Source organism: Ciona robusta, chromosome 3 (genome assembly GCF_009617815.1).
Source record: "Ciona robusta chromosome 3, ASM961781v2".
In the NCBI taxonomy this organism is placed as follows: Eukaryota; Metazoa; Chordata; class Ascidiacea; order Phlebobranchia; family Cionidae; genus Ciona; species Ciona robusta.
In genome coordinates this window covers 9,279,254-9,304,569 of record NC_143237.1, presented here as the reverse complement: position 1 = coordinate 9,304,569, position 25,316 = coordinate 9,279,254, and the positions used below count along the sequence as shown (strand labels likewise).

The window sequence follows — 25,316 nt, the reverse complement described above, 5'->3', positions numbered from 1 at the left end:
ATCTGAAATATTTGAATCTAAAAAAATTCTTTACTCGATTTCATGCCAGGTAGAATGTATTATATCTGATTTGTTTTAACTACACCTATTTTTAGTTCACATTCAAACCAACTTTGTTATTTTGCATTTTCTCTACCTTGTTGTTCAACACTCGTCACTGAACTCTGTGTTTTAAACTCAACATCTGAGCTAGAACTGTCTATGATTTTATATACTTGTTCCTCTGAGAAGATACCAGAGGTGGAAGGTGGATTGAGCTGTTCATCTAGAAATGAAATCTCTTCTGTTGTTGAATCCTCCATTTGCATAAGATTGGACATAGTCAAGTTCTCGTTTTCTAAGATTTTTAAATTTTTGTTTTATAAAGATTTCTAGCAGAATGTTAGTAAGTGGATAACTCCACTCACACAAGCTTAAGTATCCATTATGGTTTGCGCTAATTCAATATAAAAACCACAATCCCAGAAGCCCACACTCTGTGTACCCACTTCACAAAAGCTGTGTAAATAAACACAATACAATCCCCCCATTTACCAAGTTTTTCGGATCCAACATCAACTTCTGAGAGGGCATGTTCTGAAATCCCACTTGGTTCTGGCAAAATTACATTTAGAAAATCATCACTACCAACTTCACTTCTTAATCTTGTTGCAGACATCGCTAGTGCTGATAAATTGACTAGTTTTAACCTTAAATCGGGGTTTTACTGTAAACAGTTTGTTGAATACAACAGGCAGACTAACTCTCTACTAAAGAACATACTGTCCTATCATGCAATATTATAGTCTGTATTTTTATATAATCTGTTTAACCTAAACCTGAACTATAGTAAGACTTGCTATGAACTCAAGATACTGTCTTATCATGCATTCTAACAAAGGATATTTTTACTGCAGGCTTTAATTTAAACTGTAATATCTGGCTCACCACTAATGGCATCTGTTTTAGTTTTACTTTGGTGAAACTTGGGCAATTTTTGTTGCGCAATCTTTGGTAAAGCAACATGCTCTCTGGCAGCCGATTTTTGTTTCGTCTTTTTCGGTTGATCAACAAAAATATCTGGGTTGAAAGTTTTCTGTGGTATTGGGGGAAGAATAAATTGAAATGGCATCTTTTCTTTGATTGAGTCTCCAGACTCACTTGGTGGATCTGCAAAACAACACAATATACTTGAATAAACACTTTTTAAAGACTGTGTCGCCTAAACTACATCAATTCATTATCCGTGGATAGGTGGTTTAATTAAGTTCTCTATTAATACGTGTGTGCTCGCCTTAGTTTTCATTCTACAATTTGGCGTCTCAAAACAAACCCAAGAACACAACATTTATCATGGGTCCAACTAAACCCAAGACAGTTTACAAATATATAGCTGTGAATTAGGCAAGGCAAAATTTCTGGAAATTGTTTTGGTATTAATTTATTTGTACCAGACAACAACAGTTAATATACGCCTAAAATAATTTAAAAAGGAAATTAAATCGACAAAAATTAGTATCTTGTTACCATGAAATGTACTAAATTTTTTTTATATTGTAGACTCCACTTACCAGCACTTGACAAGCTTTTCAAAGTAAAATTACTCCTCGTCTCTCGAATAGAGGATCTTCTCGGCACAGAAGTAGGAGCAGCAGGAGTCATCATTCGAATTAGTCCGGCCATTTTCCGTCTTTTGAGAGATTTCTTTGGTATTGATTTTCTCCATGGTATCTCAGGTTTAGTGGTAGGGGGTTGGGGTTCATCATATGTTGGCATTGGAAAGTTGTTCAAATCAACAATTGCAGATTGCTTGTTACTTTGCTTCCGTGCATATTTAAACTGAACAGACCTATAAGAAACAGAACTCTATTTTTTAGTGAATGTGAGAATGAAATAAATGATTGAACTGAAAATTAATAGTTAATAATATTAAGAAATAAAGAAAATTACTAGTTAAAAAGTTTAGGTGTAATTAATTTTTTAACATTTAAAATTTTACCAACCCGAGGAATAAGATACACCATAGCTTTTAATAAAAAAAACCTTAAAGGAGTATTATATGTTCCATCTCTATTTCATTATCTGTTTCACTATTTAACCTTACTGCTACCAGACTGAGCACCTTTGTGTCATCTTGTCTAAACTTTTCACTTTTGAATTTACTCCCTTAACTGAAGACTGAGATTTTATTTGCTGCGAGAAAATGCTTGAGCTTCTGTGGCGATTCAGTGTAAGGAATGATGTCTCACTGACAAGATCTGGTATAATTTCAAGACCGAATTTGTCAGCTACCAGTGGTGCTGCCGCCAATGTTACTGACCCCTGGAACATTTTCCAATTAGTAAAGAAAATAAAATATGTTACTTAGTAAAATATAATACAATTAATTAGTTAAAATATAATATATTATAAAAAAAGTTAAAATATGTTTCAATCCACTGTTTTTGCTACCAGGAATACATGATAATATAAATATAAAATGGGTTTTTAAAATATTATAAATTTTACCAACATAAGATGAATCACTTCTATCTTATTCTCATTTTTTGGACTAATTGGTGTTAAAACCGTATACTTAACCAGCCTTTTTAAGTCGTTCTTCCATGTTGTCTAAGACTTGTTGATTCATTTGAAACAAATCTTCAGAACTTTGAACGACCTGTCCACCAGCTAGCACACTCAGTTCTTCCTTTAATTTGTCCCATGAATTAATTCCGAATTTCACCTGAACAAATTAACGACAACTTTATTTATTGTGCACACGTGGATAAAAACAAACAGACACCACAATGTTATGCCTTTTTAATGTTAAATAAAAATTTCTATACAGTGGTTTTGCTACTTGTATTAGACTCTTTTGGTATGCCACACACAGAATTTTTTGTACGCCAAACTCTTACTACTTCCCAAAGTATTTTATACATTTGTGATTTCTCTATTAAACAGACCAGGGCTTTTCAAACTGGAAATCGCATAACGAACTGTAATGTTTATTGGTAGTATACCAAATTTACACGTACTGTATACGGTACTGTATACATTAAAATATTAACTATAAAGCATTGCAAATTTTTTTAGCAGATTAAAAGGGGTCGCGAGCAAAAAAGTTTGGGAAGCACCGGAATGGACAACTTATCATTACCTCCAATATGAGTTTAACTTTTTCTCTCACACCTTCATCATCATCTGCTATCAAACGATATAATTCACGCTGCATGTCTGAGTTGGATGGTACACCAGATATAACGGCATCTAATGCATTATGAACAAGTGGTATGCGATTCACGTGATTAGCAATTTCATTATCTTTTTCATATGATGGCCGGAGAAACTTGGAAATGAAAGTTTGAATCTTGGTGAGGCACTCGGGGGAAAGGTGCTCTTTGCCACCACCTAGCAAATAAAGTACAGCTCATAACATAAATTTTACTCACTGAACCTCAACCTATTAACTCTTTATTTTGTTGGCTTTGAATTTGCAGATGTAAATAATGACTTTAAATTATTTTCTTTTAAGATACTCTTCTATTCATAACATAAAGTTCAAATGCAGAATTCGTATTGTGTCACATTGGTTAAAGTGCTCGCACATGCGTCCTTGGAAAAGACACCGAACGGCAATTGCTTCAATCCAGGACACCAATGTGTTAACCTAAGAGTCGGCCAAACATACACTTTAAAATAACCTTTACAAAAATCACGTGATAACTTATAAACAGCTACTGGGTAAAATAAGTAACCTATGTTATAACTTCTAAAAATGCCCTTACACATAATAATTTTTTTCTTTAAATTATTAAAAAATCTAAAATTAGTTTTACTTTTTAAACTTAATCTTACCTTCTTTGATGTCAAACTCCTGGACAATGGACAGTAGATTTTCACAGGATTTTTCGTGAGCGAAAACCCTCACAGTGTCACCCACCTCAAGTAAAGCATGAACTACAGTATCGGGTGATATCACGTCAAGTTTCTTACGGAACCATGGAGCAGATGTGATTGACTGTAGCATGGATGTTGTATTATTAAGACATCTAGATTAATCGACCAACTCAGAAACTTAAACTAGAGGTACCCTGCCATACCCCTGCCTTATGTGGAAAATAGAGGATTATGTATAACATATGGTTTGATATTTTCTTTATTGTTCTGTGGCCATTTCTTTTTAATACCATGTGTTCATATTTATATAAAACATTCCCAAAGGACTTTAAAGATGTTACATGTTTTACTTGTATTTTTAAGCTATTTTTGTATTCCACAAATACTGTGAATTTTTTTTCTACATTTCAGTCCCAAGCACTGCGGGTGTACGAAACAAAACACCTGTGTTATAATGACTGTCGTTTTCCAGGTCATGCGAGGATAAAATAAGTTACAATAAACCCATAAAATATTCACTTTTAAAAGTGGGTGAATTTTGACCGCATTTAACTTTGCTTTCTCCACAGCTGCAGATCGTTGCTGCATCAATTTCTCTTTCATTGCTATCTGTTTATTTGCAGCGGATCTTGAGTTCAGATTAGCGGAGACAATTTGTTGAACTTCAGATGAGCGAACATTTGCTGACAAATCAGACCTACAAGGAAAATATTAAAACCTATTTATTTGTAATGAGTTCCCCGAATCTGATCCTGATCTGCTGCTTATAGAATTAAACATTTTTTCTGTAAAGAAATATTCAGTAAGGGTCTGATGCTTGAAAAACGTAACAGACAAAAATCAAATCCAACCAATTGCTTAGATTAAAACTTTTTTTTCCTTACAAAGTGAGATAATGACAACAAGAAAAAACATCAGAAAAAAAAATAACCAAAAAGTTAATCCAACCTACAAAAAAATTTATACATATTTCTAAAACAACCTTGAAGTTCTGGTTGGTACTCCAGTTGTTTTACTTTTTCCTCCAAAATCTTGATTTTCTCTGAATCGCACAGCAGGTTGCCGCTCATCTTCAAAAACTTCTGTTCTTTGTTGAATTCCCTCAAAAAACATAATCTAAAAGGTGGTAAAATAAATTTAGTGAAAATTGTTTGTGACAAAAAAACCAGACGTTTAGTTATAAGTACGTGTATTCAACAAGCACCGATGATAAGTAGGCCTAGAATAATCATACTGTGTACCCTATATCATACTGGCAAGTATACATACATTTGTTCCAGTTTTCGTGGCTACAAATTCTGATTTTATTTAATAGCGTTGATAAGAAATGTTTTAACTGTCCAGAAACAGTTATTAGTACTGTACAAACAAAATAAATAAATGAGTCTGATTAGGCAATCAAAAATCAAGGTTACACTTATTTAAGCCGATTTTATCATTATATCTTTTTTACCTTTTTGTTGCCCAAAAATAAAAGTTACACACTGTTTTAATTCATCAGTTGATTTGTGTCATCTACACACCCGTTTTAGATCATGAATCGTCACTGTTTTTACCTTTTTTGTTGCTGCATCCTTCCCTCCTCCTTTGCGAGCAAGAGATGGTAGATTTGCTCCTCCTAAATGCTCTTCTTCACTTGAGCTGGCCGCACTCGGGTCATCCAAAGACAAAACATCCGAAAACGAGACGCTGAAATCTAGGTCCAGATGAATGGAGGTGGATTCTGATTCATGATAACATTCAGAAGAAACAGACTCCTCTTCTGGAGGCGGGGCGCAAGGAGGAAGAGCTTTCAACTTCCATTCATCCATGGTCGTAAACTCGGGAGTAGGAGGACGAACAAATTGACGAACCACTGAATTTGGAATATACCCGTCCGGTGCAATTGGTATTTTCTTATCCTCAACTAAACAAGTTCCACCACCAATGTTTTCCACTTCATTCAATAACTGTGTAGGTTCAGTAACTTCAGTTTTAAACTCTGTATGAGTTTCAATGATTTCATCTCCCTTATGCTCTACCAATGCATTCAAGGATGCTTCTCTATCTGTCACCTCAGCATCCATCACTGTAACCACCACACAAATTTTCTCCCCAGAACTTCGGATGTTTTCTGATTTCTCGTCTTTGCCGGCTGCTTTCTCGCACGCAATGTTCTTCTCCTTCTCTTTCATCTCCAACGCATCTTTTTCTTTTGCTTTTCTGAACGCTAGCATCTTCTTGATCTGATGCAGCTGTTTGCAGATATTAATAAATAAACGCACATTAAAAGTAAATAAACTAGATAAAAATTTAAAACCATTTATTACATAGGATTTGTGTACGTATTACACTCCTGTAGTCTCCAGATACATTGTAACATAAGCAATAAATCTGATATGCTCCGCAAGAAGATCATTAAAAATCTGATATACTTCACATAAAAAATAAAATGTATTCATTTAAAAGATACAAAACACACGTCTAACACCTTCTAAAGTTGCCACCTCGCAATAACAAATAAGTAACACTCATTTGAAACAACCCACATAATGATAAACCACACATTTTCCAGATGTAATGTGGTAATGTGATAACTTAATGTGGTAACTTCGTAAAATCCTAACATAATTTAGTTTATCCATTCGGATACATTAGCGAAGATAAGGTTAGTTAATACAAGAACAAAAGGAACTAGTAACAAAGTGACAGTGATTACAAACACGCTGCAGTTGCAGGTTCTAAACTTGAACTTGAATGCTGAATACACATAAACAAAATGAAACAACAAACATACAATAACTTTTCACCTTTGGTTTCACCAAGCCAGTCCCCTCCATCTGCCGTCGAGGTTTTCTCATTCCATCGATGATCAATTGTCGCGTCACACTGTCTGTTTCTATATCAGACATAAGCACCCTCTGTAGCGCCTCCAGTGGAACAACTGGAAGGTCTTCAATTTTGAAGACTGCCCTTTTTTATAGAAACATTATTAATCCATACTAGTTTTTTAAAAGTAACAGTTAAAAAATGGAATTTTAATAGAAAACACAGGACTTAAACTAGAAAAACACTAGAAATCCTATGACTTAAACTAGAGTGATTGCAGAAGACTTAAGATTTTGCTTATTTATGATTTAAATTGCCTTTTTATTTTAAAATTACCTTTAAAATACTGGTTATAGCAGATCAGAGTAAAATGTTAATAAGTTCAGATGTAAAACAATTTCTAATAGCAACAAAGTGTATTTATAAGAAAACAAGAATGTAGTATGGTAACGTGAAGTCAAAATCATTCAACTTTTACAAGCAATAAACTTATGTTTACTTGATATTATCATCATAAGGAATTGCTGATTCAACCTGATCGTCGTGAAACTGAACTTGAAGCAAATCCCTCTCTTGTATCAGGTTCCTAGTCAAGTATGTTGTGCAGTCAACCAAACATATTTTGCCACCCAAAGCTACAAGGAGGTCACGACCATTAACAAAACAGAGAGCTGTAACATGATGTGGGGTGAAACACATCTCGCGTAGCAATCTGTAAAACAATTTTTTTTATATAATTTAATCAGTTAAGTTTTGGGTTTGTCTCATCTGAATGCAGATTTAGGTATTTTTAGTCTGCATCTATCATATATTTTTAGTTTATTTTATAATTTAGGGTTTGCACTATTTTGGGGGTAATTAAAGTGTTTTTTTATTGCTTTTTTCATCTCACATTTTTTAGTTTATTTCTAAGCACAAATATTACAAGTTATGTTTTTGTTCAATATAGAGTAATTTATACTGAGGCCTTTACTATTTAAAACAAGTATTTAGGTTTTTAAAAAAAAACTACAATATCTAACTTAACTATTAAATTTATGATCTCCAGAAAAATGACATATGTAGTTTCAATACCTGTTTTCCTCGTCCCATATCTTAACATAACCATCCTCACTTGAACTTGCAAAACAATTAAGTTTTATTGAGCTTTGTAAAGCTGTTATTTTGGTGACGTGATCATCATCTGTATGGTGGAGTTTTAACAATGTTTGATCGTCGGTAAGCGATCCAACTTCATTCTAAAGAAAAGATTTTATTCTATGTAGGTGAGGTGCTATAGCTTACATGCTATGGGATCTCAGATTTAGAACTCGGGAATTACTGCGACACCCAGGGTGCTTCATCTAATGAGTAACCACTAAGTTGGACCAATAAACTTCAAGTGTCTTTCGCAATAAAACGTATGCTGTCAATTAGGGATGCGCATTACAGAATTTCGAATCCATTTGTATTCGAATCTAATTATGAGATTTGGTATTCTGTTTAATGACATCATCACACGTCATCTCATAAACTATATTAACAATTTTTGAAACTTAATAATTTTGAAAATAAAAATTTTGAGTTTGTGGGACTTTCAAGAGTATACGTTTCGCAACGTCTTTTCATAGCCTGCTATATGTTTCATGAAGCAAAAACTACCCAATGGTACAATTTTTGATCATTTTACAGCTCATGATCCAATAAAGCTACTATGTAAAAGTCAAGAAACTGACTTATGTGGGTAAAATTATTTTTTCCTTTAAATATAAAAAGATTCGAAATAAAGTATTCTAGGATATCCTAGAATACCTAATTATTCTGTAATGTGCATCCCTACTGTCAATGGTATCAGTATCAAGCATCAAACCCAGTATCCTTTGGTTACAATGCAGCCCAACGCCGAAGAGAAGATTTTATTCTAGGTACCATAGCTTATAGGCTCAGATTGGTATCTTAGAACCTGCAGGTCAGGATCAGAACACTCAAGAGCATTTCCAAAATAAAAAAAAACTATTACCTTTTGTTTTGCAGCAGCATTCACCTCTCCTGATGGAGATTGTGACAGCGATAAAACAAGAATCTGATTTTCATTCGTCGAAACACAAAGTCGATTTTTGAGCACAGTAAGCAGCACAGGTTTCAACATCAGTGGTGGAAGTTGCACCTTATGTTGAGGTTGTAAGTGGAGGAACCATTCAATGTGATTGTTACTGTTTGAAGCTTGAATCTCAACGATCCACGTACGAACGCTGCTTAATCCAACACTAACAAGAACTTCTGTACAGCATGGTTCTTCTGATGAATAAATAAATGAATGAGTGTAAATTATTTATCCTAGCATGGTAGGGAAACAACAGTTGTTTTGATTTGAGTGTTCTGTTTCACGCACTTCGTGCCCACTTCAGTTAGACTTATGTAACTTTTTATGTGATTTGTTCACTGTTTTAAGTGTGACTGCCACTTTAGATAACCATTAGATTAAAGCAATTAACCCACAGCGATTAGTGCTGGGAAGTAGGACATATAGATAAGATTATTTATTTTAAATGATTACAGTTGAGTTTTATAATAAAACACAATTTAATGGCTTATAATAAATTAAATATTTATAAATACCTTGTATACCCACTGAGTCATCTCTTGCAATGCTTTCAATGAATCGAACAAATCCTGTATTCATAAAAGTAATATACCAATTAAAATACATTAAATTAAACTGCATCTTTTACTGAGAAATGCACGATAAGTTGTACCATGTATCGCTTGTAAATATAATAACCTAAGAAACAGTATATACTCGTACTCACCATTATGTGCCTGCAGTGTTGGCATGTGTAATGTGTTTGGGTGTAAAAGTGAAATCTGTCCATTCCTGAGCCCAGCGAACACAGCATTCATTGAGCAATGCTGCTTAATTCTGATGCAAACTGAAGTCAAACTACTGACATCATCATCATATTGAATACATGGGGAATATATTTTCATGGGACAACATGGGTTTGTGGAACATTCACATTGCATTACTGAACCACTTTGCAGCTTTATGTAAGCAAGGTTTTGTAAAACATCGTAAGCAATGTCTGTTAACACCTGTCGTAGGGAATTTTAAACAAACTAAATTCAGCTAAGCAAATGGTGAATTCATTAAAGGTATTTTTGAATACAATTAGCAAGTTTGTAACTCTCAGTACAAAGGTATGAAGACACAGTTATAAAGAGTGGTCAAGATATGTTAAACATAACAATAACGTGGTTAACTTATAGCAAGCACAGTTTTCTAAAACTTTTATTACCTTGTATGGTCATTAATAAGTGATACAGAAAATTTAATCCTAGTAAAGTGTATTGTTACAATCAAAAACAACATTAAAAAAAACTAAAAGTTTTTTCAATGCCTAATACCTGTAACAAGTAACTTATTATGTGAAAAAATCCAAATCCAAATGACCTCCATTGTGGCAATGGCACATTTACATCTTAAATTTAAACATGACTTGAAACAAGCACAACCTTACCTGGAAAGATGTCATTGGATAAATCATGGTTAATAAAAGTCCTGTGATTGGGGAAAGTACCGCCACCGATCCATCTTCCAACGCAGCAAGCACCTTACCGGGAATTCCCAGCTTGGGATTTCCCTCCACGCGCATAAGTTTAGTTGCGGATGAATGTAAGACAGAAAAGAGGGAATAAATGTTGGTGAGACGATATAAAGAAATCTGTTTAAATGGAAATGTGTTGATTAGAGTATGTTGCAGTTGCAGTTTATGGTTGTATGCCATAATTTTTGGGATATGTTTAAGCATAAAGTATTTTGTAGTTGTAAGTTACTGGCATGACTATATTGTAGTTCATCATGATTATTGAATATTACTGAAAAACACTTCACAGAATTTTAGCTTCCCTTTATTTTAACATAGTTTCTAACACCTCATACCAGATTGTGAGTTTCCAAGTATGCAATATAAGATGAATGTTATTTTGCATGTTTTACTATGGCTGTTTACTTGAACAACCCATTAGTGACCTCTAGATTTGTTTAATTATTGTTCAGTATTTTGCTCATAGACATATATGTAGGCATTGGGCTTTAAACCTCTACGTCTACACTACAATTACAAGAAAAACTTTAACCATTCTATCACAGCATCATAACTACACACCTTCTGTTTACTGTAATAGTAAATAATGTTGGAATCATTACTGAGACATAAATTTTCAATTTTCTGTCCAGTGTCCAATCGTTGCGTTAATTTAAAAGTCTCAAGACACCACATTCTTATTGATCCGTCAGTAGAGGCGCTAATGAGCAACGGATGATGTCTATGTGCAACCAATCCTGTTATAGAACCTCTATGTCCACGTAATATTGTCACCAAACCAAAGTTGACCTGGACAAAGATTAAAAATCGCATGAACACGGAATATTTTGATTTAAACACACAAAAATAAGACTGTTTAAAAATAAGCAGCTTTCTAATTTAACGTCGTTTTTGCAAAATAGGTTTAAAGTATAAGAATCAGTTTCTAGTCCCATCAGGGGATTTAAGCCAGTATTGCACTACCCCAAAAACTAAAGATTTTGAAAATGTTTTGTTTAGATTATACAAAGTAGGCTATAGTTGTGTTATGACTTAGTTTCCTATCTAAACTGAACACCTTTAAACACATGCACCCACCATGTGCATGATCCTTATGGAGCCTTCCGCACCACCGGATATAAAGTAACCAAACCTTGGAAAGAATTCACATCTGGTCAATGAAACATGACCATGGACCACATATCCTTTGCTGTAGTGGCTACCTTCCATACGATGCTCAACTATGAGTTTAAACAAGGTGTTTGGTAAGAGTACACACAAATACATACAAGTATATGCAATTGTATAGAAGTTATTTTCGTATTTGCAGAGATAAATTTAACATACATAACCAGTGCTGTGTTTTTTCACATTAAACAAACATTACAAATCATATGTAAATGTATTAAACACCTGTTTAAAACAGTGTATATTTATTTACAAAGGTTTATTGTTACACACCACTAGTGAGTAATGTTTAAGAAACTACAAAACATAGTTACATGACGAGAGACTCTTTTTTTCTTTCTTTTTCAATATTCCTGGTTGAGAAATTGTGATTCCTGGATTGTTAAGTCTCACAACCCATATTTGCTTCTTATTTAGATAATTTATTGCAATCACAGTATCATGGCATACTGCAACCAACAATTGTCGTTTATCACCAACCCCACGACCATGATACACTCTCATATGATGCACCCAGTCATCACGACGAATATCACATGAATAAGGAGCAACTGCCTGCATGATAACAGAAATCATATAAAAAAATCTCTATTTGTATGTTAGGCACAGCAAATAACTCCGATAAAACTACAGTTGGTATACAATATTTTTAAAATAAAATTTCCTAAATATTTTACCTGTAGCATCTGTAGACCATGTCCATAACTTGTATTATCGCTTGCTTGGGGCATTCCATTCAAATCAACACTTGATTTGCGCTTGGGTTTAATCACATCATCTCCTAGGTAATAAATATCAAAAACTCAATTTTTATAACAACAACTAGGTGAGGCCATAAACATAATTTTGGTAAGAAAGTCTTTGTTTTATGTTTTTATAACTATTTGTTTGCTCAATTGTGCAGGTGAGGTCATTTATTTTGTTACATATTTTATACAAAATCTGAAGGAGAACCTAAAACTTTACAAAAATTCTTCAGCAACAAACAACCAAATGTATAAAACAAAACACCTTCAACTGGTGTTGATTTCAATCCAGTAGATATTCGAATTTTCCATGGTTGTATTACACCGATGCCTCCTGTCACCACCTCGTCAGTTTCCGGAAGATAAACCATAGAAATAACAGGCATTGCACAAACTGTGGGGGCAGAAATCACCTGGCATCGGTGCAGAGTGTCCGAAAAAACTCTGAGGTTTTTATCACTACTAATTCCCACAAATAGCCTTGGAAAGTAATAAAAAAATTAATATAAAAAATAAAATTGTAAGACACTGGTTTAAAGAGAGGAATACAGAGAAATTGTAAGACACTGGTTTAGATTTTGAAATAGATTTTTGAAAAAATATACAAAGAATAGAATTGACTCACAAAAAACACAACAGCCATTTGAAGCAAATAATAATGAAAACCTAATAAATGATGCTATCAACCCTAATGAACATAACACAGCATAAATGTATTGTTACAACATTGTAATATATTTGAATATATTTCACCTGTGTTTTGGGACCCATACAATGTGCTGTAAGGGGGGGCAAGAAATTGGAAATCGGTTTGTATAACTTTCAGCTTCTTTGTATAATGCTGTACACAGTGTAAAGTAATAACAATTTTTTTAAAACAAGTAAAAAACAAGTAAAAAAATGCCTAAGTTAAAGTTGACCCATTAACCCGAAGAAAAATGAACATTAAAATATTCGAATTTAACCATAATAAGTTCTAATACATTGATAAATATAGCTATATATGTGGCTCTTATATCAAAATTACAATCGATCTATGGGATGCAGTCTCATGAAGATGGTGCTTACAATTAGTTCCACCATCTGTGCTTGTCTCCCCTCCTTTAGAAAACATGCGAAGATGTAAAACATTCCCAGGTCCTGTTCCATGGTTAACTGCAATTATCAATGAGTTTATCAACGCATGGGTACAACTATTAGGCGACAACACAACATTTTTTTTATTTATAAAATATAACTGGCACTAATGTATTCGTAAAACTACAGTTCCCATATAAACCAAACGGCAAAAGAAACATTTTCAGTCGATTAGCATATAAACTACAAACCGTTGCATTACCCGACACATATTAGGAAGAGCAGATTTGAACCTATTGCTACCCTATTCATTATATTCCATTTTCGTTTTGAACTTTTATATGACTTGACCATCAGGACTTCATCAAACGATAAAGAAAACTTTTGTGGTTCATCGTAGGGGAACTCCCCCAAAAACTTTTTGTAGTTACGTCAGAAATGTAATTTATAGCGAATACTTATTAGTACCAATATATATGGTCGAAACAGCTTTGAAAAAAGGAAATTCACTAAAGGAAAATGAAACAAAACAGCGTTTCGTTGCATATCGAATTTTGTCAAGGGCATTTTAAATACGATATATTGTAAACTTATCCCTTCCAATACTCACTCAAAAACTCCTCCCTCACAGAATTACTTCTAAAAGCAAGACACCTAATCGGATCGTTGAATGCATAGGTCGCTTGTTGGTGGAAGCCATGATTTAAACACAACGAATGGTCGCTTCGTCTTGGGCTAGTATTTTCATCTGATAGAATTCGTAGTTCTTCTTTTGCTGTCGCCCATGGTTTACATTTTGGGTCGACTGCATTCATCATTACATTTTTTGTAAACTGGTATTGAAATTACAACGTACTGACATTGTATCAAATATATAAACATCGTATCAAAAACGTATAGTTTTTAAACAGGTTGAATATTCCCTGTCCTATGTAATAAAAATGATAAAATCCACATAAATGACGTTGTTATCAAACAAAGGCAAGGTCATGTAAAGTTCAATATATATACGTTGTAGTATAGTTCAATTTTTAAAAGTAAAATGCGAGTATGTGTTATGTTTTTTTTTTGCGCTAGCTGCAAGACTACCGCATTTTGCGCCACATGCAAGACTACCATACACATTAAGGTACTATCTGGGTTAGAATGGCGTTGGGCATCGTAGCGTCGATGGTGTAACGGTTAGCATTGGTGCCTTCCAAGCACTAGTTCCGGGTTCGACTCCCGGTCGACGCAATTTTTCTAAAATGCCGCTCTATTTTAGATTTGCGAATATATATTTAATAAAGATGTGATAAAGTGTCGGGGCATTAAAAATGATGGTATCTCGCTCCTTTACATTTTCCCAAACGTGTCTTTTAGAAAAGATTACGACAAAAATAAAGCTGCATAAAAAAATGTTCCCAGACCGGGAATCGAACCCGGGCCGCGTGGGTGAGAGCCACGAATCCTAACCACTAGACCACCTGGGACCACGACAACATTAAAGCGAAATCAAGATTGTAAACGTAGAGCGGCGCGTCTACTCGTCTGTTGTTGTTTTTGTTTCTGAATAAATTATCAAAATTTTGCCGAAGTGCAGTTTTACGCCATTATAATTTCTTTTAGATAGTGAACTGTTGTGACAATTGCAAGGAAAATGCACAGAAATAAAAAGAGTGGAACGCGCAACTGCCCAAAACCGTGATATATTCTTTTTTCTATTCACGTGACCGCCAACTCTGTCCCCATTTCGCTTGGTCTCCATTGTAAAAGATAGGCGCACAGTGATTTTAGGAGGTTTTAGACGTTTATTTAAAAAACTACACTAACTATTCCAGTTTATTAGGCCAGTTTAGTTTTTGGTAGGTTAACGCTTACAGTTTAGCGCTTGTTTAGGAAAATGAATTATTTTCTAAATTTAATTAATAACGTTAAAACAAACAGTTTGTTAGAAATATATATATGTTTGGAAATAGTTGTTTTTTCCTATAAACTTAAATTAAGTCAAAAAACGAAGAAAAACTACATTAAACGCCCTGGCTTCCATTGACTACAATAGTAAACGGGTACGAGTCGTGAAAAAGAGAGAGTGTATCACCTCTCTCCTTTACCGACATTAGAGATGCGCGTTCTATTCTTTTTTATTTCTGTGGGAAAACGTAACTTATTTCAACTTTATTGCGTAATAAACACCTGTTTAAAACAGTATATGCGATTATCACAATGTTATTGTTGTGCAATTCAGGCAGTTCCAAAATCCACTCACATGATGCTGTTTTCCTTTTATTTTTTATTATAAAACAGTGGTTACAAAACTATTTGCAATGAACATGTTTAATAGAAACTTAATATAAGTGCATAGGTGATATCTACATAATTAGTAAACCTCGTATGTGATAGTGGCGATTTTTTGGCATATATAGTAGGGTGGGAGAAGATGGGACATATTTTCGTTCTATTTTCTCGTTCAACTTAGTATTAAACATGGAACATTTAAATAATTATAAAACCCTAACCTCGCGACTTCCTTAGACCGTTGTTAATTGTTCAAACACGATCAGGATATTTTGATATTATGTGCTAAAGGTGTCCCATCTTCCCCCACCCTACTGTATGACAGCAGCGTATCAACTGAACCAAAAACCTCATGGTTACCAGTTAAACGCTATACTGCTTACGAAAAGCTCAAGCTCCCATTACTTTTTACAGAACAGTCATTCTTGTCCACTTAACTTATATACTTTAAGAAACCATATGAACTCCAAAGAAATTGGATGTGTCGTGTTCCCGTTTCAGTAAACTGTCCGGATCCATTTGCACATGAACCCATATTTCTTCGCCCGCCCTTAACTCAATAACTGTACCATGGAAAGAACTTTGAGTTCCTTCCTCATTTGTTGGGTAATAATTATTCTCCATAATAGTTTGTTCTTGCCGGGTGTATGACTCGTGAAAGAAAGCACTTTTCCACTTCGTAACGTGACGGTGTAAACCTATTTGTACATGCAATAAGTTACTTAAAATGAGTTTAAACGGCACAGCACTTAATTTTGTAGCTCTAAATATTTTCTCTATATAGTCTCAGTATACTAAAAAGACAGTTTTGCTTACCATTGCTTTTATGTGAAAACACTAGTTGACTGTAGACGTAATAGAACCCAGTCAGGGGGATTTTTATGCGAACTCCTTCTTTGAGTTGGACGCCTTTACACAAGTAACTTTTCGTTGCGGTTTGCACCGTCCAGTTTACTTTTCCGTAGCGAACTATTTAATAATACAAATAGTTTGTATACTGATGAGGAAAAAACTGTACAACAAACATACTGTGTTGATCTGACTCCAAAATGACGTAAGCGCGAGGTCTTTGAAAGTCAGTTAATTCACGGGAATGCTGAATTTTTCCGTTCGAAATCATGGATCGAATAACTAAAATAAACAAGGTCGGTAGTTATATTATGCTCATTTTAGAAATATTCGGTGGGTATTGATAAAATGTTACACACTTCCAATTAAGATACAAATAAATTTCCTCTTCGAAAATGTTTTCTCATTATTTTTGGCGCGTTACTTCCTCTTAATTTTGAACCCTTTCTAGCGGTAGCAATGATGTTGTGTTACAGTCCGATAGAGGGCGCAGTGCAGCTTTACAAACTCCCGGAACCTTTTTCTCTACTTTGAAACCACCTGCGCACCTCCCTCCGACTCCAAGCGGCAGACAGTGGCACCACCAGCGCTCAAAAAAAAAATTCTCTACTTTGCGTTAACATTTCATTTGTTCATGCGCGACATTGCAAAGACGATTTAACGCGTGAATGAACTTCGGGTTGCCATTTGCAAGCAAAGTGCAGAATATACGTTTTCTCCAATTATTTTTCCTACGTATATTTACAGCCTACAACGATAAAAAATGCGATACATAACCAATAAGTACATGCTAGTGTATTTACCTTCCATTGTATCATGTAGGGATACGGCAGATGAGCAGGTATGTTTGTACCGATTTATCAACTTTCGTACTTTCTTTATAAAGTAAAATATGAGTAGAACTAATTGTGTGAAAAAGTAAATTAATATTTACCGATTTCTTTCCCGTGTCCTCACTTAAACTTTGCGGTTTATCAGTGATTGGTCGCGAATTTACCAACCTGTCCAAGTCTTTTTCAATGCCACCTGTTCAAAACGGAATCAAATTAGTTTCAGTTTGCCTCGCTTTTAATGCTGCTGTCTCGTACTTATTTGCTGAATCGCTATGCTCGATTTTTCCAGCACTTCGTACAATGCAAACACAGCGAAAGCTAATGTGGCGACATGAAGCAGAACCAACACTGCGATTTTCATATTCATTTTTCTTTCTAAAGGCATTATGAAATTTTTAATTACGGAGCGTACACCACAGCGTTAAACTACAAAAACAAAATCCTATACCTGTTCTGAATCTTTTAATAGGCTTTCAAAAAGACGAGAAGTAAAACAACATGCTTTTTCCCCTTCTTGTATCAGTATACACTCTTTGGTGGTTTGAAAACGTACAGGACCACTCCGGGTAAAACGAGACAGCAGTAAAAGAAGTCTTCTCTCTCTCAACGACCGATTTGCTGCTGGTGCTATTTCGTGATTTTGTTTTTACGAATAAGTTAGTCGTATTTTGCTGCAAGTTTGGTTGTTTGCTGCCATGGAGAAAACAAAAGTTTTTTACGTTGTGACAAGTCTCAGTACGCTGATAGCCTTAATTTTTCTCTTTGGCCTTTTGACAAGCTTTTACTACCAGAATATGAAGATTAACGAAGAAATTGAACGAAAGGTGGCAGAAACCAACTGTATGGCATGCTGTGGGAAAAACAGCGAACGTTGCAAGAAAATGCAATGCGAAACCAAGTAAGCATTTACGCAATATAGTACTGTGGGGTAAGATGGATATCGTTAGCTCATAAAAAAACCGTAGTTTCTAATCGGTCGGGGTTTTAACGATTAACAACGCGCTGTTGGATTCGTGAGAATACGGTTATATAAATACTTTTTGCGTACTACCAAATCGGACGATAAAAGTGAATGCAACGCATGGACCCTCCCACCCTACTGGAGTTATTAACCATTTAAAAGTGAATATCTATGTTCCTTTAGTACGAGATAGACTACGGGCGTTTGCAAAACCGAAAATATTTTACGCAAAATACCCAAGTACCACTTTATTTCAGTCTATGCTCGAACGATCAAGATTCCGGAAAATCTCACCTTTATAACGAACATGAATTACACAAGGTATAGCATGGCTATAAGAATAAGTTATGTTTGATCATATACTTTATATTAACTTTTCTTATCCCAGTTCATTCGTGGTCATGCGGCTAACGAATACGAGGACGCAATAAAAGGTATGTTTGAGTTAGCTGTGCGGATATATATACAATTTAAACATCCATTTGTTGCATATGTAGTGGCTAATCAAGTGATAACAAGTAGAGCAAAAGGACAATCATTGGCAACAAGAATTGAAAAAGCATTGTCAACAACGAACGAACATCGCCCATACTTGCACATGTGGAATAAGGACTCTCATCAAAATGGTTGCAAATTTTATAAATAAACCGTTTTTATAAATAAACCGTTTTTATGAATAAACCGATTTTTTATAACTTTTTTTTTAAATAAACCGTTTCTTTATAAACAAATCGTCTTTTTCCATAAATAAACCGTTTTTTTTTCGAATAAACTGCTTTCTTTTAAAATAGAGAGCTATTTTTATAAATAACTCGTTTTTTTGATACGTTTAATCACAGACGTAGTTGTTTGGGAGCATGCCAATGGCGCCGGAACAACTTCACGTAAAGGGTTCGACGTTTCAGGGGGAAATATCACTGTTAATTCTGAAGGCGTATATTATATGTACCTTCACACCACGTTTCGAACCAACGGCAATCCCCGGACACGTAGCAGGTAATTATACTATTTCGATAACCTGGGGGTTTACACACCTCTTTTAAAAATAGTGTTAGAGGTCTATTTTACGAATGTACAAAAAAACTCTGTGTTTTTTAATAGAAAATATCTGTTAACACGAGTGTTAGGTGTATAGTACTATGGGGGAAGATGGGACACCTTTAGCACATAATATCCAAATATCCTGATCGTGTTTTAAACAATTGTTAACGATCTGTCGGAGTCGCTACCACCTGTATGACGAGAAAATAAAATGAAAAGGTGCACCACCTTCCCCCATCGTATTATATATTTTACGAAATTATAATTTTTTTTAGAAACTGAACTTAAAATGTAATTTTTGCTTCCCACACAGGCGCATATCGCACAAAGTTTTAGTAAATAATTCTCCGATCGAACTGTTGGGTGAAAAACGTGACTTGGGGGAAGATGATACAATACAAACATTAGATTCGCTGATGACATATGTGCTTGAAAAGGAAAATAGATTAACCATTGAGCTCGAAAAACCTGACTATATGTCTGTTAGCACGACTCCGAGTGAAACCTACTTCGGTATATTTAAACTGTAGAATCTGCGCTTGTAGTTTCGGTGGAAACAATTTGCAAATCTGCACTTTATAACTCTTTATTTTATTTTTTTGCTTTTAGTGATGCAATGTTATTGTTTGTTTGTTTTTTTCCTGTATTGCCTGTGTATGGTAACTTGATTTGCAAAAGGAACTTATAAATTTAAAATAAATAAGGAACCAAATAAATTTTGTTCAATGAGGAACTAATATCGATTTCCAGGGTAACGACAACACATAGGGCGGAAACCACCTTTCATGGTCGTTTGAGGAACTATAAAGCTGGCTTTGTTCCTACGCGATTGTATTTCACCAACAGCAACGTACGTCAGAGATAATTGTGTATTTGAGCACGACAAAGAGTCGAAGCTAAACGAGACATTTTTGTGTTTGGCGAAATTTAGAAACTGGGAAATCCCTTATTACCGCGAGAGTCTGCTCGCATACAAACAGAAAGCTCAAATGTCTGCTCTTCGCCCAGGCAGTGCACGCTGAATTGCGGAGTTGCTAAATGTACTGTCAGCGTAAGCAGTGAAGCATATAGTTTTAGCATAAAAAAAACAAGAGTTTTCATAAGCAAGGTTTAATTAGTATGTTGGTGTTTATAAGTATTTAAACATGTCTCGATATTAGCTTTACAGATATAGGCTACGAATAAAAATATGCAGTCCTTGTCGTCTATATTGACAATACCAACTGGAATCTCTCTACTGACCCAAATCACTTTAATTATAATGATTTGGGTAATGATGAACAACAAATTAAAGGAAACCAAAAAGGTTTCAGAAAGATTGGACGACGAAATAATGTGCATGAAATGTTGTTTCGATGCAAACATGAACGAAAGTTGCCAAAACGAATGCGGTCACAGCAGGTACAGATAAAAAGCAAGGTGCTTCATAATTATATTAATACAGTACAGTAATACTACACATTTATTCGTACGGTAGTAATACTACTATACTACTACTACTACTACTACACATTATTGTGATGCTGTATTATGTATTCATTAGTATAGTAGGGTGGGGGAAGATGGGACACCTTTCATTTTATTTTCTCGTCCTATTTGGTAGTAAACAAAGAACATTAAAAGAATTATGAAACCGTATCCTCACGACTCTCATAGACCGTTATTAACTGTTTAAAACACTATCAGGATATTTGGTTAATATGTGCTAAAGGTGTCCCATCTTTCCCTATCCTATTATATATTAGTAATAAATTCCATATTTACCGTACTAAACTACAAAACCATCGTGTTCTATTTGTTTTAGCATTTCTAAACGAGGTCAATGCGGTAGGCCGAGTAACAAACACCAACGTTTGTTTTCCGACGATGAAATACAACAGGTATATAGTACTGTGGGTGTAGATGGGACACCTTTATCACATATTATATAATATCCCTTATCGTGTTTTAAACAATTAACAACGCTCTTCAAGAGTCGTAACGATACGGTTATATAATTCGATTAATATTCTTTGTTTACCACCAAATGCGACAAGAAAATAGAATGAAAACATGTCCCATCTTACCCTAACCTATACTATAAATTAAATAAAGATTTTGAATCGCATAAATAAAACAGTTTCGCTTCTTCAGATAATAAAGAAGGAATATACCACTGGTCTCAACAGCAGACTTGGAAGATACTTTATACACCCAAGTACGTTCATTAAAACATACCTCATAAACTTCATTTTACTGTTATAGTACTGCGGGGTAAGATGGGATACAATTTGCACCTAAAACCCACATTTCCTGACCATGCTTGAACAATTAGCAAGGGCTTACTTTGTAAATATATCCCACCCTACTATATACTCTCCTTACTTGGTCACACAAAGCTATAATATAATATATAGTGTTTGCTTTTAATGAAGGTTGAATAACCATAAGATATATTTTTCTACCAGAACAACAATTTGACCAAAAGTTAAAAACCTTACGTAAGATGGTAGAGACCTCTCATCGACCAAAAGCTTTTATGACTATAGGACAATCAAATGGACCGCCATTAAAAACCAGTAAGTCGCCCTCCATTCTTTAGATCGTATGATGAATGAATGAATAAATGAGTGAATGAAAGAGCGAGTATATGAATGAATGAGTCAATATATGAATGGATGAGTGAATGGGTAAACTGCGTATAGTATATGCTGCACGCTATAAGATATATTAAGGTGGGGGAAGATGGGACACCTTTCACACATAATAACCAAATATCCTGATTGTGTTTTAAACAATTAACAACGATCTATGGGAGCCGTGAGGATAAAGTTTTATAAAATATCGTTGAATGTTTGTTTACTACTAAATTGGAGGAGAAAATAGATTGAAAAGGTGTCCCATCTTTCCCCACCCTACTATATGTGAATGCAAAACTACAAAAACGTGATTATCATACCAGCTGACGTTCGGCTCCGATTAATTACTGTGTTTGCAGCAAACTGCAGTCGAGCGTTATCTTGGAACACGGAAATCGGGGCTGCTTTTTGTTACGTTGACGGTTTGACATACATGAACGAATCTGGCTTGCAAATTCAAGGCACTGGACAGTACTTGGTTTACATGCACACCACTTTCATAAGAAAAAAGCCTTCTGAGATGGAAGAACCAATTAGAGGCGAAAGGTCAACTATTTTTTATTTGACTTCGAGTTTAAGCGTTTAAATAACTTTCTGCATTAGAATCGGGAATTGTATGCTGACACATATGGTACACAAAAGCTCAGGGGACAGCAGCATCGAAATATTAATGAAAAGCACCGAAACAAGAGATTGTGGCGTTTTTATAGCTCATCACAGAAAACGAAGAGGGTCAGAATCTAAAACAAACGTTGGGTTTCAAACACTGCACACAACAGGTATTTTTAAACTGAAAAAAGGAGAACACATTCAACCGTTTTACCACATGCCAAAGTATATGAAAGTAGGCTGGACCAGCACAGAAACATTCTTTGGAATATTTATGTTATAAATGGAATAATAATATAACATATAGTAGGGTTGGGGAAGATGGTACATCTCTCCACCCTACTACACTTTTTTTTCTCTTCGGATACATAGTAACGAAGATCTAATAGAAATGTAAATGTTTTTTTTGAATGCACTTACTAGTTTTGTACAACATAATTCATGCCTTTGTAGAGCATTAGAAATCGCGTGTAAATGCCAGACGTTTGCGCAAATTGAATAAAAAAACATGTGTGAAGCCATTTTGTGATTTGAAATACAAGAACTTATTTTGTGAGATGTGTGAGAGCAAGACGGTATAAACGAAGAACAAATTAATGGATAACCACGTATTACTACACCAAACATATGTAATATAATTGCAAGTGTTAAACAATGTTTAATTTAACAGCATCGTCCATATATGTTCTTACGCGTTGTATAACTACAGGCAACGTTATAACAGTAATATTCAATGTATATATATTTACATTTTAAGTAATTATAATTTATGCATATACAGTATATACCAACACACCGATTTATTATAATTTATATAGTATAGTGTGGGGGAGATGGGACACCCTTTCAGTCTAATTTCTCGTGCATATTTGGTAGTAAGCAAAGAACATTCAAAGAAATACAAAACCGTATATTCACGACTTCTATAGACCGTTGTTAATTGTTTAAAACACGATCAGGACATTATGTGCTAACGATGTCCCGTCTTACCCCACAGCACTATATGGCAAGTTGCATATATAATTCTTTCAAACGGAACTAACGTAAATTAATTTCACCGTGTGTTGCCATTTACCATGAAGTGTTGATACAGCATACACTGTTCTTTATTTATTTAACGCCTTTTAAATTAAATTGAATGTGTTGGTTCCGCTTTCGGGGTATCGCGTGACAAAGATAAAGGTTACTCTTTGTTACTGTGAATGTTTATTAGGGTCGTTTCCAGATCAACGGTATTGGGTTGACGTGTATTGCCCAGTATTTGAATGTCTCTCGGTTTAAGGTTGTTGAAATTAAAGCAAGCAATTACAATATACTCGTGCGTCATAAGACATGATATACGAAACTGTATGGTAATACTGTATATTAAATATAAACAAGTAAAACATAACATTTATATTCTTGGAAGCACACATGGATCGAAACATAAGCTTATTATGTATTCCTGATGTAAGAGGTATATTATAACATAAAAAGGGAAGTCACGGTGAAAGAAATTTACATATAGCCTAGTACAATAGTTAATGTGTACAATAGAATTACATAACCCAGATTCCGTATATATAAACATGTTTATATATCGACTCTGACATAACCTTATACTCGAGTTTAAGCACACTCAAAAAGATCAAAACAAAACCTATTGGAATTTTGAAAAAGGCAGTTCTGTAAAATGATATCTAGCACCGTATGAAAACTACAACTTGCATAAAAGTGAATGTTTTTAAATTTGTGCACTACTAAAGTCGAAGCCAGAGACAAACTTTCCATAACATTATAAGATATAAGAGAACGGTTTAAGTGCGAAGCTTCAATATGCAAATGAAACAAATACGGTTTGTGCTGTATATATATTCAGGGTATTTTTATTTGGCTTATAAGAAACCAATTGTAGTTTCCCAGTTTATTTTTTAACCTTGGCGCAAGAAGCGAAACTAAACTTGCGATAAAAAGAGGAACCAAGCGGTTTCGTGGATCATTATACACCTTACGGTTCTCACGCGAACTCGAGTTTCTCGAGTTGACACGGTTGAAAGCACGTAAAGGTTGCGAAGCAAGTATACAATAGTGATATTGAAACGGTATATCTTAAACCAAGCGTAAACAACAAAGCTACGATCTTAACAATTAAATTCTGTTTTTTCGCGAGGTATGAGAGCAAAGAGAATGGTAGCGGAATTACACGACTGAACTATCGGGTGAAAACTAATACCCTTTTGCATGGTCACTTTTATGCGCGTAAGTACTCGCATATTTACTCGCAAAAACAAAGTTTACACGCATAACGTCATAAGCGTGTTACCCGCTGTAGAAGGTTGGTTATTACTCGCAATATGCGAGTAAAGAAAAGTATGGTGGAAGTACAGTTTCACTTTTAAGAGCCTAATCTTTTTCGGGTATTATTTTACAGGATTTATTTGGGAATAGCACCATGAGGTGTTAAGAATTATTTTATAAACTAGATTTAGAGTTTATGTTTACCCCATTTAAGGGCAGCCTCTGTAACCAAACGTTGAAAATACAAAATGACGAATGTGTATTGTTACAGTGGAAATAAGTTAGATTTTAAGTCACGTATATTTTCAACTATAGCATGCTTTTTCTGTGCAATGTATTTTTGTATAAACATGTTTGTCGCTGTTTCGCTTTTTGTTCGTGAACGTTATTGTGTGAGGGACTTTACGACAGTGAAGTTTACGACGTTTACACAGCTACTTACTGTTGCTTTCTCATGATTAATTACACAATACAATATAAAGAGCTTATTGGGTAAACAGCACGAGTTGTGTTGTAGTTACAACATCATTCACCCACAAAGTAACATACATGGTAAGCTAACTGTCATTTTCTGGTCACGCGAGGATAAAGTAAGTTACATTCACTCA

General features: G+C 34.6%; 4 protein-coding genes and 2 non-coding genes across 8 annotated transcripts; 3 read left to right on the top strand and 3 right to left on the bottom strand.

Annotated features, from left to right (window-relative positions):
- Positions 1 to 29: 29 nt before the first annotated feature.
- LOC149739156 (uncharacterized) lies at positions 30 to 14,751 on the bottom strand. 3 transcript variants are annotated; one of them, XM_089874563.1, is made up of 24 exons: positions 13,854 to 14,751; positions 13,235 to 13,321; positions 12,920 to 13,007; positions 12,432 to 12,646; positions 12,098 to 12,201; positions 11,735 to 11,975; positions 11,331 to 11,473; positions 10,815 to 11,042; positions 10,167 to 10,370; positions 9,459 to 9,741; positions 9,268 to 9,321; positions 8,669 to 8,946; positions 7,744 to 7,907; positions 7,169 to 7,381; positions 6,651 to 6,813; positions 5,418 to 6,095; positions 4,844 to 4,977; positions 4,381 to 4,558; positions 3,820 to 3,982; positions 3,122 to 3,372; positions 2,564 to 2,704; positions 2,102 to 2,301; positions 1,551 to 1,828; positions 30 to 1,149 (listed from the first exon to the last, which is right to left on the bottom strand). In XM_089874563.1, the coding sequence occupies exons 1-24, from the start codon at positions 14,059 to 14,061 to the stop codon at positions 905 to 907; spliced, it is 4,941 nt and encodes a 1,646-aa protein (XP_089730689.1). In that variant the 5' UTR covers positions 14,062 to 14,751; the 3' UTR covers positions 30 to 904. The 3 variants fall into 3 exon arrangements, with proteins under 3 accessions (XP_089730689.1, XP_089730688.1, XP_089730687.1); XM_089874562.1 differs by lacking the exons at positions 30 to 1,149; positions 1,551 to 1,828; positions 2,102 to 2,301; positions 13,854 to 14,751 and adding an exon at positions 13,495 to 13,845 and having other exon boundaries at positions 2,317 to 2,704; XM_089874561.1 differs by lacking the exons at positions 30 to 1,149; positions 1,551 to 1,828; positions 2,102 to 2,301; positions 13,854 to 14,751 and adding an exon at positions 13,506 to 13,845 and having other exon boundaries at positions 2,317 to 2,704.
- Positions 14,408 to 14,479, top strand: Trnag-ucc (transfer RNA glycine (anticodon UCC)). The gene has a single exon. It is a non-coding gene; the product is annotated as a tRNA-Gly (tRNA).
- On the bottom strand, positions 14,644 to 14,715 carry Trnae-cuc (transfer RNA glutamic acid (anticodon CUC)). The gene has a single exon. It is a non-coding gene; the product is annotated as a tRNA-Glu (tRNA).
- Positions 14,752 to 15,492: 741 nt separating the features above from the next.
- Positions 15,493 to 17,642, bottom strand: LOC149739155 (uncharacterized). The gene is made up of 6 exons (XM_089874588.1): positions 17,458 to 17,642; positions 17,304 to 17,395; positions 17,173 to 17,245; positions 16,550 to 16,651; positions 16,337 to 16,489; positions 15,493 to 16,218 (listed from the first exon to the last, which is right to left on the bottom strand). Exons 1-6 carry the CDS (start codon positions 17,585 to 17,587, stop codon positions 15,968 to 15,970), a joined length of 801 nt encoding a protein of 266 aa, XP_089730714.1. The 5' UTR covers positions 17,588 to 17,642; the 3' UTR covers positions 15,493 to 15,967.
- Positions 17,643 to 17,827: 185 nt separating this feature from the next.
- LOC149739154 (uncharacterized) lies at positions 17,828 to 19,920 on the top strand. Its single transcript, XM_089874587.1, has 6 exons — positions 17,828 to 18,100; positions 18,421 to 18,484; positions 18,552 to 18,597; positions 18,661 to 18,789; positions 19,003 to 19,159; positions 19,518 to 19,920. The coding sequence occupies exons 1-6, from the start codon at positions 17,898 to 17,900 to the stop codon at positions 19,732 to 19,734; spliced, it is 816 nt and encodes a 271-aa protein (XP_089730713.1). The 5' UTR covers positions 17,828 to 17,897; the 3' UTR covers positions 19,735 to 19,920.
- Positions 19,921 to 20,343: 423 nt separating this feature from the next.
- LOC149739153 (uncharacterized) lies at positions 20,344 to 22,948 on the top strand. Its single transcript, XM_089874580.1, has 6 exons — positions 20,344 to 20,605; positions 21,009 to 21,084; positions 21,338 to 21,401; positions 21,652 to 21,762; positions 22,182 to 22,368; positions 22,426 to 22,948. Exons 1-6 carry the CDS (start codon positions 20,394 to 20,396, stop codon positions 22,712 to 22,714), a joined length of 939 nt encoding a protein of 312 aa, XP_089730706.1. The 5' UTR covers positions 20,344 to 20,393; the 3' UTR covers positions 22,715 to 22,948.
- The last annotated feature ends 2,368 nt before the right edge of the window (positions 22,949 to 25,316 follow it).

What these genes read in the sequence shown, in the direction of transcription:
- LOC149739153 (XM_089874580.1), top strand. Translation starts at nt 20,394, where the DNA reads ATGCAGTCCTTGTCGTCTATATTGACAATACCAACTGGAATCTCTCTA. An exon ending in AACGAATGCGGTCACAGCAG is followed by an intron (nt 20,606 to 21,008) that starts GTACAGATAAAA and finishes TATTTGTTTTAG; the next exon opens with CATTTCTAAACGAGGTCAAT. An exon ending in GAACCAATTAGAGGCGAAAG is followed by an intron (nt 22,369 to 22,425) that starts GTCAACTATTTT and finishes TTTCTGCATTAG; the next exon opens with AATCGGGAATTGTATGCTGA.
- LOC149739155 (XM_089874588.1), bottom strand. Translation starts at nt 17,587, where the DNA reads ATGCCTTTAGAAAGAAAAATGAATATGAAAATCGCAGTGTTGGTTCTG. An exon ending in CATAGCGATTCAGCAAATAA is followed by an intron (nt 17,396 to 17,457) that starts GTACGAGACAGC and finishes CGTTTTGAACAG; the next exon opens with GTGGCATTGAAAAAGACTTG. An exon ending in GTTTTCACATAAAAGCAATG is followed by an intron (nt 16,219 to 16,336) that starts GTAAGCAAAACT and finishes ATGTACAAATAG; the next exon opens with GTTTACACCGTCACGTTACG.
- LOC149739156 (XM_089874563.1), bottom strand. Translation starts at nt 14,061, where the DNA reads ATGATGAATGCAGTCGACCCAAAATGTAAACCATGGGCGACAGCAAAA. An exon ending in CCATAAGGATCATGCACATG is followed by an intron (nt 11,043 to 11,330) that starts GTGGGTGCATGT and finishes ATCTTTGTCCAG; the next exon opens with GTCAACTTTGGTTTGGTGAC. An exon ending in AAGTTAAACTCATATTGGAG is followed by an intron (nt 2,705 to 3,121) that starts GTAATGATAAGT and finishes TAATTTGTTCAG; the next exon opens with GTGAAATTCGGAATTAATTC.
- LOC149739154 (XM_089874587.1), top strand. Translation starts at nt 17,898, where the DNA reads ATGGAGAAAACAAAAGTTTTTTACGTTGTGACAAGTCTCAGTACGCTG. An exon ending in ATACGAGGACGCAATAAAAG is followed by an intron (nt 18,598 to 18,660) that starts GTATGTTTGAGT and finishes TTGCATATGTAG; the next exon opens with TGGCTAATCAAGTGATAACA. An exon ending in TAAGGACTCTCATCAAAATG is followed by an intron (nt 18,790 to 19,002) that starts GTTGCAAATTTT and finishes GTTTAATCACAG; the next exon opens with ACGTAGTTGTTTGGGAGCAT.